Source organism: Populus euphratica, unplaced genomic scaffold, assembly GCF_000495115.2.
Source record: "Populus euphratica unplaced genomic scaffold, PopEup_1.0 scaffold1.1, whole genome shotgun sequence".
NCBI lineage: Eukaryota > Viridiplantae > Streptophyta > Magnoliopsida > Malpighiales > Salicaceae > Populus > Populus euphratica.
Genome location: NW_011499845.1, coordinates 922542 through 943820, shown reverse-complemented (window position 1 = coordinate 943820; position 21279 = coordinate 922542). Strand labels below are relative to the sequence as shown.

Here is a 21279-nt window from a genome sequence, read left to right as displayed (position 1 = left end):
GTGTTCTTCATTACAATTTATTCTAATATTAAATGAAACCAGTCTTTTCTTTCTTTCTTTTCGAAAAAAATTGATATAATATTATTAATAAGAATAACATTTTATATTGTTGCAAGGACCCCAAAACCTAATTAAAAAATCAACTTGATTAATAATATATATGAATCTAGAACAATTTTTTTTTTTTCATTCCATGAAAGGTCTAATGGGTCTTGAAGTCTTGGACAAGAACATTAACCTTGTTACAGTTAAAGATGCTAGTGGATAGAACTACTCCTGTAATGAATTAGTTTATTAGCCTAAGAGAAAAGAATTTATCTGGGAAAAAAAAAGGAAAAGGAAAAGGAACTGATGCAAAGGCTGGAGGCAGGGGTAGGGGTCTCTGCAAGAACAGAGGGCAAAGCCAATATAGAAAACCATTTATTGCTTTTAAGAACAATGTCACAAAGAGCGGCTATTTTGGTCACCAAACCACAAATCCAGCTCTGATGAGCTTGGCCCAAGCAAGAAATCGACCGTTGGAAACTTGAAACAAAACACACTATATAAAAACAACTTCAGAACCCAAAAAAAACCCTTCTCTTTACCAACTCCGCTCCTGCATATACGACCCCAAATTTCGACCGTTGCAAGTCTTCTTCCACACAAAAGAACCCTAAAACAAAAACCCTCCATTGAGAATCCCTCTCTTTCGTTCCACAGAGAGGGCTTTTCAATAAATATTCTTCACTGTTCATCAACAAAATCAAAAGAGAAACCAATAGCTCAGAACTTCTCAAAAACATCAAACAAATATGGATTCAACACCAAGAAGAAAGAGTGGCCTGAACCTCCCATCTGGGATGAATGAGACTTCTTTAAGACTAGAGACCTTTTCCTCTTCCAGTTCTTTTAGAGCAGTAACATGCGTATCATCACCCAGAGCAATATCAAGCCTATCTTCACCCTCGAAAACCTCATCTTGTAGTGATAGATTCATACCTTGCAGATCATCTTCAAGGCTCCACACTTTTGGACTCGTAGAGAAAGGATCTCCTGTTAAAGAAGGAGGCAACGAAGCTTATGCAAGGTTATTGAAATCAGAGCTTTTCGGGTCTGATTTTGGTTCCTTTTCTTCTCCTCCAGGTGGTCAAGGAGGGTTCAGTAGTCCTAACAAGAATATGTTGAGGTTCAAGACCGATCATTCGGGGCCTAATTCGCCGTTTTCTCCTTCAATCTTGGGACACGATAGTGGGATTTCTAGTGAGTCTTCTACTCCTCCCAAGCCACCAAGAAAAGTCCCCAAAACACCTCACAAGGTAACTGCCGAGTCTTTTTTTTTTTTTTTTCAATTTTGGGTTTCTTTGGTTGTTTAGAAAATTGTGGATAAAGAAGATTGTTTTGCATCCCTTTTGATTTCATTGGATTCGATAGAAATCATTGAAGATTCAGTCCAAGAAAATGGTAATTATTGAAGGTTAATTTTGCTGCAGGTTTTGGATGCCCCGTCACTTCAAGACGACTTCTATCTGAATCTTGTGGATTGGTCCTCGCAGAATGTACTCGCTGTTGGGTTGGGAACTTGTGTCTATTTATGGACCGCATCGAATAGTAAAGTAAGTTCGATCGTGCAAGGTTCTTAGCATGTTGAACAGCTCCAAAAACTGTCCAATCCAAAGCAAAATGGTCTCTTAAGTAGTTTCTTTGGATAGTAACCTACTGTTTAAAATGGGGCCGACTGAGGCATTAGATGTTTAAACCTTTTTGTTATCTTGTTCTCAGGTGACAAGGTTGTGTGATTTAGGGCCTAATGACAGTGTATGCTCTGTGCAATGGGCCCGGGAAGGCTCATACATATCAGTTGGTACACATCTTGGTCAAGTTCAGGTAGCTCTAACGGTCTAATTTAGCCCCAAATCTTGTATTTTTATATGAGTCATTTTGATTTATGGTCTGCTGTCAATGTTTGTTATAGGTGTGGGATGGAACACAGTGCAAGAGGGTCCGAACCATGGGAGGGCATCAAACAAGAACGGGTGTCTTGGCTTGGAACTCTAGGACACTAGCATCAGGAAGCAGGGACCGCCATATACTTCAGCATGATCTTCGAATTTCCAGTGACTATGTCAGCAAACTTATTGGTCACAAATCTGAGGTAAAGTCTAAAGCAGAGGAGTTGAATAAATGGCTCAGTTCAACAATTCCTGACTGGTATTCCCAATATTTTGTCTAAATGGATTATATGGACTAGGATTTAGTTGTGAAATATTAATTTTGTGTATGGTGGAAAAAATGGAAGTAAGCCCCTCTATCACTTTTTCCAGGTATGTGGCTTAAAATGGTCACATGATGACAGGGAACTTGCATCTGGTGGAAATGATAATCAGGTAAAGATTACTAGATTTTTCTTGCTCATGGTAGCAATTCTTTTTCATTAGCTAATAAATATTCTGGTGGCATGTCCCCTTTTATTTGTGTGTATATTAACGTGTAATCAAGTCGATGCCCTGTTGGTGATCAGCTCTTGGTATGGAATCAGCACTCCCAGCTACCAATTTTGAAACTGACTGAACACACAGCTGCTGTCAAGGCCATTACTTGGTCACCCCACCAGAGTGGCCTTCTTGCATCCGGAGGTGGAACTGCTGATAGATGTATTCGCTTTTGGAACACCACCAATGGTCATCAATTAAACCATGTTGACACAGGAAGCCAGGTTTTTCCTCTACTTCTTGCTTAATTTTCACTAGGTCATGGAACTTCATAGAACTAGTTTCCGATCTCTTAAAGACCCCTCAGCTTACTGGATTTTCACTGGCTGTCTGCAGGTGTGCAATCTAGCTTGGAGCAAGAACGTTAATGAGCTGGTCAGCACTCATGGGTACTCCCAGAATCAAATTATGGTGTGGAAATATCCATCATTATCCAAGGTATTAACTAAAGATGCTGCTAGTTCTTCGTAATTAATCTGTCTCGTAGCTAAAACAGCCACCAGTTCAAGATTTGCAAGGGAAAATCCTGTTAAGAAAATCCGTCTGTTTTCGGTTTGTGATAGGTTGCAACTCTAGTTGGTCACAGTTTGCGAGTACTCTATCTTGCAATGTCTCCTGATGGTCAGGTACCGCAATATCTCCATTTTCAAGCATTCCTGGCAAAATTATGATTTCTGCATGTCTAAGGATAGAAGAAGAAATGATCATGAACAGGTTTTTAATATCAAAATTGTCTGTTCATCATGTAGACAATAGTAACTGGAGCAGGGGATGAGACATTGCGGTTTTGGAACGTCTTCCCCTCTATGAAAACACAGGTAAGCAAGCAAGCGCGTTACGTGATATTAAGGGGTTTTCAGTTGCCTTTCCAGTACTAAGCTTTTCTTTTTTATTGTGGTTTCAGACACCAGTGAAAGATACAGGCCTTTGGTCATTAGGACGAACCCAGATTCGGTGACAAACACTACTCAAATCTGAAGCTAATTTATATTGTAAATACATATACTACAAACAAAGTACAGGAAGGAGTTCGATTTCTTTTGTTCTTTTCTGCCCGAGTTTGAACTTTGAACTAGTTTGCTAAATTATACTGTAGAGTTTGAACAGGATTTTTGTATATTGTACTAGTTTTTCACACATACCCATACATTCAAGAAAATTGTGATTTCATTGAGAAAAGGAAAGGGATCGGATGAAGTAATTCATTACTATCACTAATGAAGTGCTGTTCTGTATGAAAAGGGATCGGATGAAATAATCATTATCATGAGCCTAACTTTTCAAGTTCTGTATGAAAAGCATCGCATGAAGTAATTCATTCTCACGAGTCTGGATTTTATGGGTTTTTCCTCCTCTTGTCTCATGATATTTTGGTGAATGTAATTGATTAGATCGAAATTAGTATCGCCAATGAAGTGCTGTTATTCCTGCAAAATAATCTTTATGAGAACATGAGCCAAAATTTACAAGTTCTGTATGAGAAAAGAATGAATAAGAAAAGCAGGCTGGGAATGATCTCCAATGCAAAGCTCAGAGATGCATCAGATGATACAGGAATAGACTGGCAGAACTTTTCCTTTCTCCAGCAAACTCTTGATGAACACCTCGTGGCCTTGGGCCTCAACCACGATGCCTTTCTGAAGAGTAGTCTTGCAAATCCGGCTAAATTCTGTATGGCGGACAGTGCAATGGAAGTCAGAAATATGCTGTTACCACATCTACTGGTATCTAATCTACTCCATAACCATATTGCCACCTTGGTCATCCTCAGTCTCTAGAAGCTTAATTACTAGGTGCCCACCTGGTTGCAATATTCGATTATCATCTGCAACTTTCATAGAATCACTTAACGGCCTGTGTATTCTAAAATCATCATCAAGATGGGCTTGTGCTGCTCGACCAACTGCCAGACCAAGCGCTTGCATTCCTAACTCTGCATATGAAGCTGCATCTCTAGTTGAGATCCCAGAAACCAAGGGACACATGTCTGAGAGCACCACAGAAAACCCCTTCTGCTGCAGAACACACAAATCAAACCCAAATCAGGAAATCCGCAAAGGCAGACAAGGAGACATTTGAAGAAAAGTTTTGAATTCGGGAAGCCAAGGTAATCATCGCATTGAATCTCAGGAAAGTTCAATTGGTTAATTAAGAAGAGAAAATGGCTCATAAGAATCATGTTTTATCACATCATAAGTGAAACTAGAACCCTGCAAAATTTTTTTCCTTGTTGTGGGCATCTGGAAATAAAATTTACTCATACATCAAGGATTTATCTTGGCGTGTGATGGTATCATTTAATTTTTATGGTTATGGTTTGCAAATTTAAATTTAAAAAAAAAATAATGGAACTCGCACAAAACTCAGACCTTTATTGATTAGTCAAATACTGTTACATTTATGGTTAGAATAAAACGTAAATCCCACGACATCAAATCCCGGGGTCAAAATGATTATTTATTAGCAGTAAAAATGATTTTTAGATTCCTAAGAAGTTCATATATTATATACACACACACAATGGACAAATCCCCAAGGCCATTAATTGGGCTTGTGCCTAAACCGGGTAAGACTCCTAATAATCTTGGGCTTCGAGTCCACCAATATATACGCAATGGGCCATTTTGGTCTTTTGGTTTTATTCACCCCTTACTATATTATTAAATTAATAACATTTTGAGAGATGTGAATATGTGATTTGCCTAAGAGAGCTCGTTTAAGGCTTAACGGGATAATTTACAATATTGTTTTGTTTTGAATAAAAAAATAAAATGTTTTTATTAAAAAAACATATAAAATTAAATTGAATTTTGATCGAGTTAATTTTAGATTAATTTTTTTAAAAAAAAAAAACCTCGCTTAGATAATTAAAGGTTTGTCGTCAACTTTAATAAACATGGTGTGAACAAGTTAAAGTATTAATTTTTAATTATTTAAAATTGCTTGAAAATAAATTTTTATTAAAATAAAAGGAGCAAATTTTTCCATCAGTTATTCTATTTAACATAAATTATAAGCACTTAAGTTGGATTAGTTACTGGTTTCATAATGAATTAATGAAAAGATTTGGTAAAAAAAAACACATGAAACCCATGGTGGAATACATTCAAGAATTTCAGCTTGTTTTAGATGGTGCGATGTGAGATTTTAAATGACATAAATATTTGTTATTTTTTAAATAGTATAGTGACTGACCACCATGCTTCTTTAATTACATGTTGACTTGGGAACCTCTCTGTCGAGCAGGTGGAGATGCATGTATTTGGTATTTCCAATTTCGTTAAAGCCATTTAATCCGGCACGTTTAAGAAGATGAAAAGAACGATTTTGATGGTAGCATAACTTGGGCTAGTCTCTCCGCAGCACCATCCTTTATCTAGTTAGTAGTGGGAATTTGATGTAATGGTAATAATTATTTTTAAATTTTTTTATTTATAAATATATTTTAATAATATTTTTTTATTTATTAAATTAATTTTTTAATTTCATTACATCAAGATAATTTTAAAATATTTAGATTTTTGCCACGTTTCTGCCGCTTCCCAACGCTATCTACCATCACATGCAAACTTTTCTCTGGTTGACTTAAGACACATTGACTCAGGGAGGAAGGAGATAGTTTTTCTTTGTGTTGACTTACGATCCAATGGAATTCTCGAAGGGAAAAGCAAAGAAGATACATTGAACCCTAATTAAAAGTTAGAATTATTTTCCCATCCCATTCTGCAAAACTAGATGTACTCCCAGAATATTAGAATTTAGATACATTGAATCGTTATTAACACCCTTTTTGTTTTTATATTTTTATAAGTGTTTTTCTAATTATTTTAATTTATTTTTTATTTTAAATTAATATTTTTTTGGTGACTTCAGCTCATTTTAGCATATTAATATTAAAAATAATTACTACCACACTTTTAAATTCCTTCTAAAATTAGAATATTGCAGCAGCATTGTCATCTTTTTGCCGAATTCTTACATGAAACCACCTTTTTTGGCATGATAACGTTGATACCCTGAATAGCGACTAGCAAGTGTTCGGGAATTATCCCCTTCCTACCTTTCCACACCCAATATTGAGTTTTCCACCAAGATATACAAGATATTCTGCTAGGTTTTAGCATTTGACTTATCGTATGTTTTAAGATTATGTATCATATCTTGCATGTTCGTAATGCATGACATCGAGTAAAATAACAGTTGCAGCACAGCAGTTCTTTGCTGGTATATAAATATATGGGCGTAGCATTACTAAGAAGAGGTCAGGAGAAGAGAAGGTGACCTGAGAGATTAACAACGATGCTTGGCAATGGTAATTCATGGACTTGAAAAGGAAATCAAGCCACCAAACTCTTCTTTCCTTGGCAGCAGCAATCAGAAATTTAATGATCATTATTCCATTCATGTCAAGATGTCTTATCATGTAATTAGCACCATAAACAATTGTCTAAATCACGGTGCCTGTCTTATCATGTAGATCATGGGTCACTGCATCTCGTCATGCCGTAGTGCATGTCATCAAGTAAACACAGAACTTAGCAAATACTTGCTGTTATCCCCTTTATTCAAGTCTATAATATTAACATGAAATGGATGGATAATAACGACGGGTTCGCTGCAAAGTCCTTGTTAGCATGCGCGTATGAAGGCGGGACTTCCTTAAATTAATAACCATACTTTCCCAAGGTAAAACTTCTCCGCGCAAGTATTAGTAAAATCAGATTAAGAAATTCATGTTAACAGCAGACCGACCTTTCAGGAGTGTTTATTTTTTATTTTTTAAAAATTATTTTTAAGATTAGTACATTAAAATAATTCAAAAAAATAACAAAAAAAAAATTGAATTTTTTTAAAGCATGAATTAAGCTGTATTTCCAGACGATTCCATCCATTGAGCGGTGGTTAACTCCTTTGCTTTTGTTTTTCGATTGGGATATCTATCCAATCATCCTCATTTCCTACACTTCCGCATCAAACTCATGAAAACTTCCCTGGCAATATCAGGTGGCTTTCACCTGTGAATTGCAATAGACAATAGGGTGCTTTACTTCAACCTTACACCATTCCACATCATGAATGCACAAAAAACTATGAAAAGCTTGAAAAATGGAACACCTTGAATGCAAATTGGCAATAGTTCAAGGTAACAAATGATCGAGCCAACTGATAGATGTGTACTGATTCAACTAAACAGAGAACTACCAAGCAATAGACGACCATGAAAACACTTTATTAACTTGGTGCTGATTCTGTATTGCAGAACACTTTACAGAACATATGCTCAAATATCTGTGAAATGGGAAGGCGTGAGTTAGTAGGGGCCATCATTTCACAAGCCTTTTGCTAAACCAAGCTAGTACGGATCTGGTCGGAAGAATCAGCTTGCATTCCCGGTAAGAAATGATCGAAATGATCGGTGAAACTGTGGCACACACATCGTAAACAACATAAACCAAGAACAAGAGTATTCTTGGCGGCAATTTCATTAATAAATTTAGAGCTAAAATGACACATTTAAGTGGACAGCATGCACAGGGATCACTTCTGACTCCAGAACCACGATTGCTGCTTGCACAAAAAACTGTCCAAAGAAGAACCGGGGCTACAATGCGCATGCATTATCTTCTTTGACTGCAAAGATTCCTAAAAATCATCATAATTCTAAAACCCACCGGCATTAACTTTAACATCATCGCTGCTACAGATATCTTTTGTTTAACTACAACACTGAACTAGAGTCGGGGTGGCTTTCTTTTAAGTTTCTTAAGCCCTTTTTGTGCATATTCACCAAGATATAGACCATTCTGACTGGTGACATGAGAAGTATCGGGCGTCAAGCAACGCATTAGTTGAATTTTTTCTTATAAATTGATGAATATTACTGCTACTTGAACAACGGGCATCTAATAGAATTGTGGTGAGCAGCAGCCAAAACTCTACTCCCACTATCCCTGCTCAGCAAATATATAATAAAATCATCAATTTCTTTTCAAGTTCACTTCCATTCCAGACTAAACAAATGGCAAGGTGATGAAAAGAAAAATGAGACTTATTTTTAATGGGAAAATGTCAGTACCTTAAATTCTTTGAGCAGAAATCTACAACAAAGTTGATATAGCACAAGGGCACTATTGCAGCCACATGGAGAATCCGGTCACCCTTCCGATCCACAAATAAAACTCAAAATGCATTTAACAATCAGGCTTCCAAGAAGAGAGTGCATAAACAATCCGGCCCTTCCACCCTTGGAGCAACCACTGGCTATCTTCATCAATTATAAAATCCTTGTGGTAGAGAGCTTCCACCCTCCCCTTCACTGTCGTAAAAATATCCTGATTCAAAGGGAGCTGCCTAAACCCAGCCCTTAGGATCCGCATTTGCCACTGCTTGTATGTCTCTGGCCTCTCTATCCTCTCTGCACCCTCGCATGCAATTACATTCATTGCCTCCCACCCAAAAACCTCTCTCTCAATAAGCAACCTCTCTGGGAGCTCACGAGACACATTAGCCTCCAGAACATCAAACAAAGTGGAGAAGTGGAACAGGGCCTCTCGGAAGCGTGTGATAAAGAATGGAGCATTGTAGGCTCCATTAACTACCCCTTGTATGAAAACATCAGGATTCATATTCCTGATCAAATTAAGAACGATATTTCTAGGACTCTCCACCACCACAGTCTCATCAAGCAAGTTTCTTGATCTATACACAGAATTCACAACAAGCACCTCATTTCTATCAATCTTGAGATCCTCAATTTTAATGGTTTCCCACTTCTGTGCTATAGCATTGAACTTGAATGGAACTTTGAAAGTGTTTGCATAATTTGCTAAGCGGCGTCCTGTCTCCTCAACCCTTTCTGCTGGTCGGAAACCTGGATTTGGGAGATCAATCCCAGTAATCCGCAGATGGGGAGGTCCTCCGGGTCTGGATGAGAGGCGCTGAATAAGGCAGGGCCATTGGAAACCATACATGATGCCAAAATCAACAATGTGAACCCTTGTTGCATTTTCAGCTATATTCATAATTGTTTTATTTGAGAAAAAATCAGACAGCTTCCTAAACGGACAGGCAGCAAGAAACATGTGGTAGGCTTTCAAAACTTCAGCAGCTGATGTTGGCTTGGAAATAAGTGCTTTGTAAATCTGGGTTCCCGAGCCAGCCAAGCGTGCTTCAAGACCATCAGCAAAAATATTGGATAGTCTCTGCATGGCATCCCCTGTCGATGGAGCATTCTGTCTGATTTGCCTCAGCAGGTCATTTGCACTCCTCCGGTCATCTGCTGCTACAGCTTGTGCACAAAGGGTCAAGAGAGTTCTCAAATCCACCACATCCCTCTTACCTCCCTGCCTCTTACCTCGAGCTTTTCCACCATTCGATCCTTTGGCTTGTCCATTCTGCTGTACACTCTTGCCACTCTTGCTTTCCCCATTATGCAAGGCTGCTTGGAGGGCAGAGTCATCTTTTCCACAATTGAGCAATACCATGTCAAAATCCGCTGGACTCGCGGTTGATTCAGAGTAAAATGCAGACTGCTTGTTACTCCTACCTCCCTCTACCAACTCCTCAGGATGAGGATTCTTCTTCCCCCTCGAACCATCTGCGTAATTATCATTCTCACGCTTCTCCCCTGCCGTAGCTAACACATCCTTGACATCTTCCTTCAGGTCTTTTAGAAACAAGCCCTTACTCTCCAAATCAATAAGCAGATTGCCATTTGGAATGAACTTACTGGCCTCCTCAAACCCTTTCTTAAACTGCATAACAGACTCACTCTCCCCAAATATCTCAGCAAACATATTAGGACCAACTGGAGAGTCGACAAATCCATCTACAGTAGCACTGCTGTTCCCTGGACTATAGGATGACTGAGAAGCATGTCTCGAGGACCTGTACTCGCCAAGATCACAAGTCCACCCGTGATCCAACAAGTTACTGCCACTGCTGCTGCTTGTACTGCTTGTGCAATTACTGCAATTCAAATCATGATTTTCATCTGGCCTTTCATGATTTTGATCTAAAAATTGTACAGGATCATCGGGTGCAGAAGGATGCTTCTCCCCAATAAGCTCATACAACGATTTCTCTGCGGCTAGGAGTGCCACTGAAGATTCTTGAAACATACATATATTATCTTCCATTTCCTCTTCCATTAGCATCTTGCTAATATATTTCAGAACCACATCACTGAAATCAAAATCTTCATGAGAATCTCCCTCTTGACTCATGCTTGCGGACAGAACTGAGTTACTTAGTGTTGAATCAGACGGAACACGAGGACTATTTACGTAGTTTTGGTTGACACAATTGTTATCCAACTTGAACGCATTAACAAGATCCTGAACCGATGAAGTAGATTGGGTTTCATTGCTTAGTTTCAATCCATTTACAGAACCATATAAACCTCTTAAGGATTGATCCATGATCATCAATACCTCAGAAATTTCACAACTTACAACACACTCCAAAACCTTGATGTTTCGGCCTGCAGTTATGATAATACCAAGGGCCCACAAGGCCAAATTATACAGCTTCAGTTCATACTCATAGTTTCTCCAAAAAATAGCTTCCCACTAAGTAATAGCTCTCACCATGTCCATGTATCAAAGTCCAGATTTTTATTTTCTACTAACACCAGAAGTATAAACATTAGAGCGGGGGGGGGAGGAAAAAAAGAAAAAAAAAAAAGAAAAATCTTTGCGCTATATATGGTGACTGAATAAAGTAGACAAACAAGAAAACACAAAAAAAAGATGATGACAACATAGAAATTATCAGAGCTATCCTACAAAAGAACAAGACGGTGAATACAAAAGGATGCTTTCTTGATCCTCGAAATGAAAGCTTTGAAATCACTTTACACGGTTTCTAAATTCTTCTTGTGGAAAAAAAAATTAATGAATAAAAGGAGGAACGTACCTGAAAAAAGTTCCAGTCTTGCAGGAATAAAAGAATTAGGAGCGTATTTTTTGAGAGAAAGGGCAGGAAGTGAGAAGGGGTAAACGATGGTGAGGATTGAAGGTGGTTGTTTCTGGAACAATGTAAGTCGGCTAATTAGAGCCTCTTCATTTTATTCTTCGACGCGCTCAGGACGACTCGTACACGATGTGCTTGTCTTCTTTTCTTTTCTTTTTTTTTTCTTTTCCCTGATATTTCTTACAACTACTTTCTTGTTTTATCATTCAAAAATTGTGATTCCAAGAATTCAAAAACAAAAAAGAAAATAATAAAAAAAAAAAAAGTTAAGAGATAAGTTGACTGTATATGTATATATACTGTGTATTTAATAATGTGGCGTCTAATATTTTTAATTAAATAACAACAATTTATAATTTTTTTAATTGTAATATTAATATATCAAAATCATTAACATTTTATCCTTCTCGTATGGTGACTCGGAACAAACGTTCTCTTTTTTGATTGATTGACTGGACTTTCAAGTCATCCAAAACTAATATTAAGCAACACAACTTAAAAAATTCAAAGACAAAATTGACAATCGAAAAAAAAAACAATGGCAAGCTACAGGCTTATGTGTTTATTTTATGTTTTAAAAATATTTATGTTTTTTTTAAATTAATATCGTTTTGGTATTCTTAAAACATTTTGATATGTCCTAATTTTGATTTTTTTAAAAGAAAATGTAATAATAATCTACAAATTTTGACAAAATAATATTATTTAAAATATTTTTTATGAAATAATACATTTTTACATTAGGACACCTTTAAATATGATATATTTACTCAAATTTGTTATTTTCTAGTGTTATGATAATTGTTAAAATTCTTTAAAGGTATGTTTTATTAAAATAAATTAAATATATTGTGATTCAAAAATGCGATAACTTGATATGAGTTAGTAAATAAATTAAATCAGTAATTTACATGATGCGATATTTAGACCAAAAAATCTCTTAATCCAAAAAATAATTCAAGACACAATTATATTTATAAAAAAAAATTTATAACCATAAATCTTGATCAATTTAACACTGCAATAAAAATTAAAATAACAATAATATATAAAAAGTGCATCGCCCTGAATAAATATGAATTAACACGTGAAAATTATGACTTAAACATGAAATATGTTCAAATTACATGTTTATTGTGCATCTTAAGTTACGAGATCAAAATATTTTGATAACAAAATGATGATAAATAAAAACAAGATTGAAAAATATTAAAAACAAATACAAATCAAAATATTTAATATTGCAAAATGGATTATTTGCTTCGCTATGTTTATGATTTTATTTATTAAAATAAATCTGCAACAAAAATTGACACACCCATAAAATTTATTGAATAAAAACAATATCATACAAAGCTACACAAATTATAAATATTATAAAAAATAAAATATTTTGTTTTTTTAAAATAATATATATAAAATTAAAAAAATACAGATGAATTATATTAATTTCCTATATCAAACATAATGAAGAAATTATTGTCATTTTAAAAATGTTAAATAAGCCAAAAAATCATAATGGAATGGGTATGAATTAAAACATAAATTTAGAAATTATGTAATATATATATAAAGGTATTAATTAAGAAAATCAAAAGAAAAAAAAAAAGGAACAAAGTGTGTTGCAAGGCCTCGAGCACCCAGCCCATAAAGTGTGTTACAGGATGTTCAGTGGCCGTGAAATTAGTCGTGGTGTGCGCAAACTGATCCAGACATCCATGTTAATCAACAAAAAAAAACTCTGCAAGATTTTTTTAAAAAAATGTTAATGTGTTGCCTATATTAATTTGTTTTGAAAAAAATATATGACATTTCATTTAAATTTACAGATTCTTATTATCATGGTGAATAAAAAAATAGAATTTATATTTTTTATTCAAAATTTTATTTTTTAATTATTTTTTTATTTAAAAAACCTAAAAAAATTTTTAAAAACCTTGTTAAACTAATTTATAATCTTGAAAAAATAACTTCAAAAATTAAAATAAATAAAAAAAATTCAAGCTCAAAATTGTTTTGATTGGCACTTTCAAGATAAAAAAACAGTTAGTTCAAACTCGCTTTAAAAAAAAATAAATTAAAGTCATCATTTATTTTACTCTTTTAATTTATTCATCTTTACAAAAAGAAAAAAAAAATGCAGCTACACGAAAATGGATATATCATATAAAATAAAAGTACACGAATCAAATTAATTTTTTTTTTAAACAATCAATACTCTAATTTGATTTGTGATACTGTAAACAGCGATCGCGCCCCAGGAAAAGAATGAGATCTTTTAGTATATCTTAGTAATGAACAAATGTCTCCTTTTATCTTGCCTTCAAAACTGACCCTTATTTGTCTTCTTTGCCCAGGTTTTGAACAACTTTTTCCGTGGTCCTCGTCAACCTGTCAAAGCAACAACAGAGAAAAGATAAACACGGCCCTGGATTTAGCGGGCATCATTCTCTGGAGGAATAAACAAATATACCAAAACGACGGTGGAGGCTGTGAAGACCGGTTTTACCGTGTCCTTGTATAAATAGGGAAAATACTAAAATGTAATTTTTTTTTATATATATATATATATATATATAGCGCAGAGTATTCTCAGTTTTTTATATTTTTGGTCGTGACTATATGACGAATATGTCATACAAGTCAACCAAATCAATGCTTTCAGTATTAGAATACTTAATGTATCTTTGAGTTATTTTTTTTATTTTATAAAGAATATTATTATATTTTACCAGAGAAAAATAATATTAAATCTCAAGAAGTTAATGGCATGTGGAAGACATGTAGTGCTCAAACTTATTTATTTGTCATGTATCTAGATATATTGATAACCTCTTTCAATTAATACGGCGCATGTATTTATAGTTAGATGGTTTGTTAATAATTAATTATTATTTTTTTTTGAAAAATTGAAGATTGTTTTTTTTAAAAAAAAAATTATGATTTTTTTTTAATATATCATGGTTTTTTTAGAAAAAAAATTATAATTAATATCATTACCTTTTATTTTATTAACTAATTAAAATAAAACCAACTTATTAATTTCAATTGGGGTTTTCACTCAAATTATTAATTTCTTTTATGTTTTAAAAATGCATTTACATCATCATTTTTTACGGCAAAACAATAGACCCGTGCGAGAGATACATGCAACCACATTTGGTGGCACTACAGAATAGATTTGGTAAGAGAAAGGGTTCTTTTGTGAACTTTCCTCCCCTTCCTGACCAGCAAGTGATAGCTTTCCGTATGAGATTGTTCCAAGGAGTACAGATCCTTGTAGAGCATTCTGCAGAATTTCAAGGGTATTGTTCTTTTACCGCAGGAGTTGGGAATCGAAGGGGTGATACCTTCGGGAGCTTGTCTTTCACCTTCACCTCCTCGAGCTAACGCATGGCATTCTCGCTACATCAGTGGCAGGAAGTAACAAGAAACAAGGTGATCCCGAAACAAGCTGCCGGTGCCCTTACTTAGAAGTGTTCCTGTGGGAGGTGGACGCCGTATAAACAAGAAAACCAAAAGCCCAAGTCTCCATTCTCATTGGAAGGCTAGCGGGTTATTTTTCTTGACATTACTCAAATATTGTCGTGGTTCAGTGATTTTTCAAAGAGTTATTTTTCTAAATTTTTTTTGCTACAATGTTGTTTTATGTATAGAAAAACCATGGTCATAACATTTGCAGATTATTGCTGTGAATCTTTTTTTATCTAGATTAGTTTTTTCAGCGCATGGCCTGAAGAAGCAGCAGCCTTCAACATCTCGGTGCCCCTGCTTGTGAAAAACAGTTATTTTTTCTTTTAACCCATTTAATTGTTTTTACATAAGAAAACATGTAGAAGATGTTTCCACCAGCCTCAGAAGAATGAAATAAATAAGGAATGGCAGCACAAATTCGAGCATATTCGAATATGAGCTGCCCGTGCTGTCCTTGGTCTAGATTTGTCAACTTACCATGCCTTTTGACGAGTACATATTCCTGCATGTGCGTTGGGCACACACTTAAAAAGTTATTCTCGAGCCTGGCCTACTTTATCGACAATTTTGTCAACTTCAAGAGGAGAAAAAACACAAAATAATATTATCTTAATAAAAAATTATGAACGATAAAGTTCGACATGATTGTTTGGTACTGTGATTTTTATTTTTTCAATTATTTTAATGTCCCCGTGCTGTATTAGTCGGCACTCACTAGATCAGAGAAAGGACGTCGCGCTGGGGCGAGGCGGGGACCATGTAGCCAAAATTAGCAATGTTACCTCATGGATCCACCGAGATTGCAAGGGACATCAAATCTCCTTTTTCCCCTTAAAGTTGCTGTTTGCTAATAATCCTCCTATCCCAATTGTTTTTATCTCAATGCTACCCCATGGATCCACCTCAGCACAGGGGTTAAATAAGTTCATAAAAAGTAAAATTAAAGTCTTGAGATATTGTTTGATTTAAAGTCTCAAGATATTGGTAGGAAAGATATGATGGGAGCCGGAATGAAAATGAAATTAAATATAGTTTTGTATCCGTTAAAGGAGAATGATAATAAAAACAGAGTTTGAGAATGATTTTTTTCTTTGATAATATGTTATTTATATTTATTATATATCAATTATTTTTATCATTATCACCTGCTAATATTGTCATCACCAACCATTAATAGTGGTGATAACTTATTTTATTTTATTTTCACTGTTGCCGTCGTTGTTTTCCACCACTCTCACCATTTTTCTGGACCATCACCACCTCTTTCCACCACCATCCCTAGTGGTGATGGAATTAAAATATATTATTATAACTATTATTAATATCATATGTTCCTTCTTCTTTTTTTCATCTTCTTTTTATTCATTGTCACCATCATAACAATCACTTCAATTATTATTTTCATCTTAATAAAATTATTGTCTTTTTAATTTAAAAAACAAAATATTCAAAATTTATGGGCGATGCTATTGCTATCCCACAGAAGCATCATGAGAACTAAAAAGTCGTTATAGATATTTGGAGAGCCCTAAATTAGTCCCTAACTTATATATCCATTTTCAATTGATTCCTGGAGTCATAAATTTTATTAACTAACTCCCAGATGTCTCAAATCTTTTTTAATTGGATCCTTTTTTTTTCAAATTGTATTAATGTTTTCCATCCGGTATGCATGTTTGTCAATGATATGACGTTTTCCGCACAGTAAAATCCGACATCAAATTTATCAAAAATGGAGAGAAGGACCCAATTGAGATATCTAAAATATTTGGGATGTAATGGATAAATTGCTTGTGTTGGGACGCTGTTCATGGTTAGGTTTTATGCCAAGGGTTAAATCGAGGTATACCTGAACCTTTATACTTGAAAAGGTATGGACAAAACATTTAAACTAAGTAGATGACGATGGCAGGAAAAAGAAAAAAAAGGAGACTTTTCAATAACATACAAATCAATTAATCAATTGAGCGAGACTTTTTAATTACACTGAAGGTTTGTTTTTGTATATCAAAAATATTTTTTTTTTAAATAATTTAGTTAATTATTTTTTGTTTTAAATCAATATTTTTTTATATTTATAAATTATTTTGATTTGCTAATATTAAAAATAATTTTTAAAAATAAAACAGTTAATTGTATGTTTTAGATAGGTGATATTAAAAATAATTTTTTGAATTGTAAGGTAATATTAAAAATAAGTTTATATGGCTAAAATATATTGTACTAAGAGATAAAAATAATTTTTTGGACGGCGATCTCAGATTTGATTCGATTTATGCTTACCCACTTACGCCTCCCAATATTTTTCGGATCCAAAATGGGGAGAGATTGAAAGAATGGGCTCTGCTATTGCAACGCGAGGCTCCTTACAGAGACAGTAGAATCGTAGTGGGCTTGTTTATTATTCCTTTCCGAGACAAGTGGGATTCTCATATTGCAGGCCTGGAAATGCAGAAAGATTTTGCCAGTAATGGCCTTCTGGCCCAGTGACAAAAAACAAACAAAAAAACAGCGAGGGGGATCTGATTTTACCTCTCTCCTCTTCTTCGGTGGCACCGAGGTTCTGACTCGGGACAAGTCTCGGGTAAGGTACAAAATGCAAGTCTACTATCCTACTGTTCGATGATCTTTCACCTAAAATATACGAGGAAAATATGTGAAGCTTAGAGTATCCAATCAATCAAAACGATGGCATTAAAGGAAGAGAGAGGGAGATTTCTGAATGAAATATTTTAAGGATATCTTTAGGCCATAGGCCATTATCAAGATTAAATTTTAAATAGCTCCGCGAGGTAAATGCCAAGACCACTGATATTATTCACTCGATCCAGATCCAGATTCCTTTCCCAGATCGCTGTTATCCTTAAAATTGGACATATTCACACAATAAATTAATAAAAAAGCTGAACTAAAAGAAACATAAACCAATATACAAATATAAATTGGCGTGGTGGCAGATAAAAAAAAAATATATATATATATATATATACAAACAGCCAGATCGGACTCTTAAGCCGCGGCATGTGACGTGCTTGTGCCCTTCAAACAGTTGTTTTCATTACATTTCCGTAGGGGGGCGTTGCTTTGCCCTAAACATTTTTTATTAGTTATCGGAAGACTTTGATTAGTTATCGGAAGACTTCGATCACACGAAACCTAACAGTTGGCGTTAGGCCATCTTTTTTAAGCAAAGCCTTCGATTCATTCTTGGTGCAGGAAAGTTGTTCACCTTCACATGGAGGTAGCGTGTGCAGGGACACAAAGTAGGTCATAAATGCCTTCATTTTCTGGATTAACCTAAACTTGGCTTTGAAGCTGAAAGAAACTCCATCTGTTGGAAGTTCAACTTCAAATTCCTCGCCGTGCCTATACTGTGATTGTGTGGAGCTGTCATGCAATATATTATTTCTTTTGTAACAGTCATGGTATTTTCATACCAGTTTTGCATTTATGACTAAAATCCCTCCCCAGCATGTTCTAAAATGCATCACTTGCACCTGCTCCATATAGAAGAAAATATTCCTTCAAAAGCTATCAGATTCTAGCTCGAGGAAACCTAACATGGTATTCAGAGTAGAATCATTATGTTTTGGGGATTTTCAAGTTCAGATTTAGCTGGAACCGATAGCTTTGCATCAGTCCTAAAATTCGGAAGCGCGTGCTGCAATGAAGATGAGAAATGACGTCTCTTTAGTTGCTTTTGTTGGAGCATGTAATAAATTGACTCGTTAATAAATAAGAATTCATCCTCCAAAAATAAATTAATTGTATCACATCACATCAAGATTGACTCGGCAATAGTTCCCGGTCATGCATGATACCAATCAAAAAAATTAAGGAGAAAAGGAAGACCAAGAAAACTCAAGAGGATCATCAACAGAAGATAGGGAACAGCCATCACAAGAGAGCAACAAAGGACAACTAATTTCTTTGACTTCTCTGTTCTATCAAATTTGAAAGAAAAAAAAATGTTTTACAGCAAATAAATCAATGAATGTAAAAAAGAAAGAGAAAACACTGTAGATTCTGTTAGAGCAGGTTCCTTATTCCATCAAATCATTTACAAATGCCAGCCTCACGGAGTTTGGGAAGGTGGCAACGAATCAACCTGAGCATGAAAAATACTAAATAAATTTGAATACTTTGTACATCTCCTGTTTCCTGTCCGTGTCAACATCTCTTTCTTTGTACATCATATTGAGTGGCTATCTTCAACTCCATTTCTAACAGCATGAGCGACAGTGATCTTTAATATAGCAGCCTGATTCTTGCTATGTTGCTTAGCTTGATGTTGAGACCAGTAAGCATGAGCAGCCAAGACTCTGTCCAAGAGCTCCTGGGGAACAGGCTCGCCCCTTCTTTGCTGAGGGGCAATCCGAGCTGTGTGAACCAATGTCTTCCATTTATCCTGCACAAACCAAGCACTATAAGCTACAAACAAAAAGCTGTGATACCACCATTGCAAACCTTTGTCGATGAAACAAAGCTCACAAGTAACCTCAATACCTCATCAGAGGCATCGTTTTTAGTCCTTAGGATAGATCAGGGTGGGTGTGTAGTACCTATAGGAACTAAGGGGGAGAGGGCCTGTACAGCCTGAATAACCATCCTACAGCCCCACTGGAGTGGAGTCTCAAAAAGGAGAACTAGCAGGGGCCGTACAGCTTGCCTCCAGAACAGATGATGCTATCATTTTATATGAAAATTAAACAAAACCCTTACCTTCAAATCCACATATGTACGATGGTCTGCATCTTCAAAAGAACGCAATTTAACATCACGCCACCTGCAAATGAGAATATTGTTAAGCTTCAGAAACCCAATCAGATTAAACCTTGATAAGAGGTGCAGCAAACTGAATAGCAAACCTTCCAGTTCCAACTTCCTCAACTGCATGCACAAGTGCTTCTACTTCTGACACAGAAAATGGTCTCCTGGTTCGACGCGGTACAAGTTCAGATCGCTTAGATTTCTGGCTTAAAGGCACCATTGCAAGAGCCTCAGCATTGATTGGTGGAACTGCAACCAGAGCTCTAGAATCCAACAGTGTATCATCAGTTACCATGTCAGAATGGGAGGAAACTGATTCATGATTACTTTCAGTGTTAGTGTCCAAATTAGTCGATGGAGGAGGATCAGGTAAGGCATCAGAAATTCCTGAATCTATAATAGGAGTGGTCGGAGAACTGAAAATAAAGCAAAAAAAAAAAAAAACAAATTAAGTAGTGTAGCAGGCCTAGATAGTGACAACTTAGTGTATTATTTGCTTTACAAAAAGTAAATAGCAGAACAAAAATAATTTGTATTTTGAAAGACAAACAAGCACTGCATAAATTCCAATACCTCGGAATAGTCACTTGGCTTCGATTTCCCATTCAACAAAAAATCAATATAAAAATCAGATTTCAATTACCTTGATATAAGTTGAGATGTGTCACATGGTAATAGTGCAGGATCTTCTGTGCATAAGGGTGGAGGAGCTTGCACAGGAATAGGCTCCAATGAGAAACCAAGGGTATCAAGATTCTCTTTAGAAGTCATACCAGTCTGCAATAGGGTTCTATTGTCATCCCTAATCTTCATTCCATGAAGAAGCACCCCAACTCGTAAACCACTTCCAAGTACAGCACTCACAGCCTCCAGCACAGTTCTCTATAAATGGTCAAATAGGAATAAAATCAAATATCAGGGACTCAGTAAGAAATTCATAGTACTTTTAGCCTAGCAAACTTGTTTTAAAATTTCTAATGCCCAAAAATAACCTATTTACAGCAGGCTTACAGACGAATGATTCTCAATGAGTTGCAATTAAAGGAAAAAATAGTAATGTATGGCAAGAGAAAATATGAACTATACACACACACACACTAGCAGAAATATAAAAAGAAAACACATCTAAAGATTATCCTTGGCATGTTTAACATAACAAGAGGGAAGACCGTGCAACAATTATACCTTCAGTGAACCAACAGTTGCAGTTTCTGGGATCTCAATGAAAAGCTCTGGAACTCTAAAGGACTTAATACTGAACTTCACTGCACAAAAGCATGAAACACATGTAAAAACTCTGGATGCCAGGAAAAATGAACAATAATTCTTCGTACATCAATTATAAACCAGCTATAGTACCATGAGAATCCTTGGAGTGGAAGGGTGATTGATGACCTATAACTGAAGATGATACCCCATTTGCTGCATACGATAACTACAACTATTTAGGAAACTCCAGCACAGAAGAAACCAGGAAACTCAAGACAATACATGGGCAAAATTATTAATGACATAGAAAAGGACCTCCATGAAGCATTACGGCTGTGCCATTCTTGTCTCCAGTCAAGCTCTTATCAGGTGAATTGCAAAC

At 35.5% G+C, this 21279-nt stretch overlaps 4 protein-coding genes across 6 annotated transcripts in view; 1 reads left to right on the top strand and 3 right to left on the bottom strand.

Annotated features, from left to right (window-relative positions):
• The first annotated feature begins 455 nt into the window (after positions 1-455).
• On the top strand, positions 456-3816 carry LOC105130667 (protein FIZZY-RELATED 3-like). Its single transcript, XM_011033303.1, has 11 exons — positions 456-1298; positions 1473-1595; positions 1762-1866; positions 1955-2134; positions 2304-2366; positions 2501-2695; positions 2808-2909; positions 3035-3097; positions 3221-3289; positions 3376-3668; positions 3782-3816. Exons 1-10 carry the CDS (start codon positions 795-797, stop codon positions 3427-3429), a joined length of 1458 nt encoding a protein of 485 aa, XP_011031605.1. The 5' UTR covers positions 456-794; the 3' UTR covers positions 3430-3668; positions 3782-3816.
• Positions 3817-3892: 76 nt separating this feature from the next.
• On the bottom strand, positions 3893-4513 carry LOC105127917 (uncharacterized; the record flags this gene model as incomplete). Its single annotated transcript, XM_011029398.1, is given in 2 exon segments — positions 3893-4202; positions 4204-4513. Coding segments are annotated over 2 exon segments (600 nt in total), but the record flags the coding sequence as incomplete, so codon positions are not given.
• A 3195-nt stretch (positions 4514-7708) lies between these two features.
• LOC105130472 (scarecrow-like protein 9) lies at positions 7709-11594 on the bottom strand. Of its 3 annotated transcripts, none has more exons than XM_011033120.1 (3): positions 11388-11594; positions 8548-11096; positions 7709-8422 (listed from the first exon to the last, which is right to left on the bottom strand). In XM_011033120.1, exon 2 carries the CDS (start codon positions 10895-10897, stop codon positions 8663-8665), a length of 2235 nt encoding a protein of 744 aa, XP_011031422.1. In that variant the 5' UTR covers positions 10898-11096; positions 11388-11594; the 3' UTR covers positions 7709-8422; positions 8548-8662. The 3 variants fall into 3 exon arrangements, with proteins under 3 accessions (XP_011031422.1, XP_011031345.1, XP_011031491.1); XM_011033043.1 differs by having other exon boundaries at positions 8548-11093; XM_011033189.1 differs by lacking the exon at positions 11388-11594 and having other exon boundaries at positions 8548-11035.
• A 7229-nt stretch (positions 11595-18823) lies between these two features.
• The window catches only part of LOC105127906 (telomere repeat-binding protein 3-like), a 5187-nt gene continuing 2731 nt past the window's right edge, over positions 18824-21279 (bottom strand). The window contains exons 5-11 of the mRNA XM_011029390.1: positions 21213-21277; positions 21048-21110; positions 20874-20953; positions 20332-20570; positions 19787-20104; positions 19641-19704; positions 18824-19326 (exon numbers count right to left, since the gene is read on the bottom strand). Coding sequence (XP_011027692.1) covers positions 19111-19326; positions 19641-19704; positions 19787-20104; positions 20332-20570; positions 20874-20953; positions 21048-21110; positions 21213-21277 — 1045 coding nt within the window. The 3' untranslated portion in view covers positions 18824-19110. The remainder of the gene's footprint in view (positions 19327-19640; positions 19705-19786; positions 20105-20331; positions 20571-20873; positions 20954-21047; positions 21111-21212; positions 21278-21279) is intronic.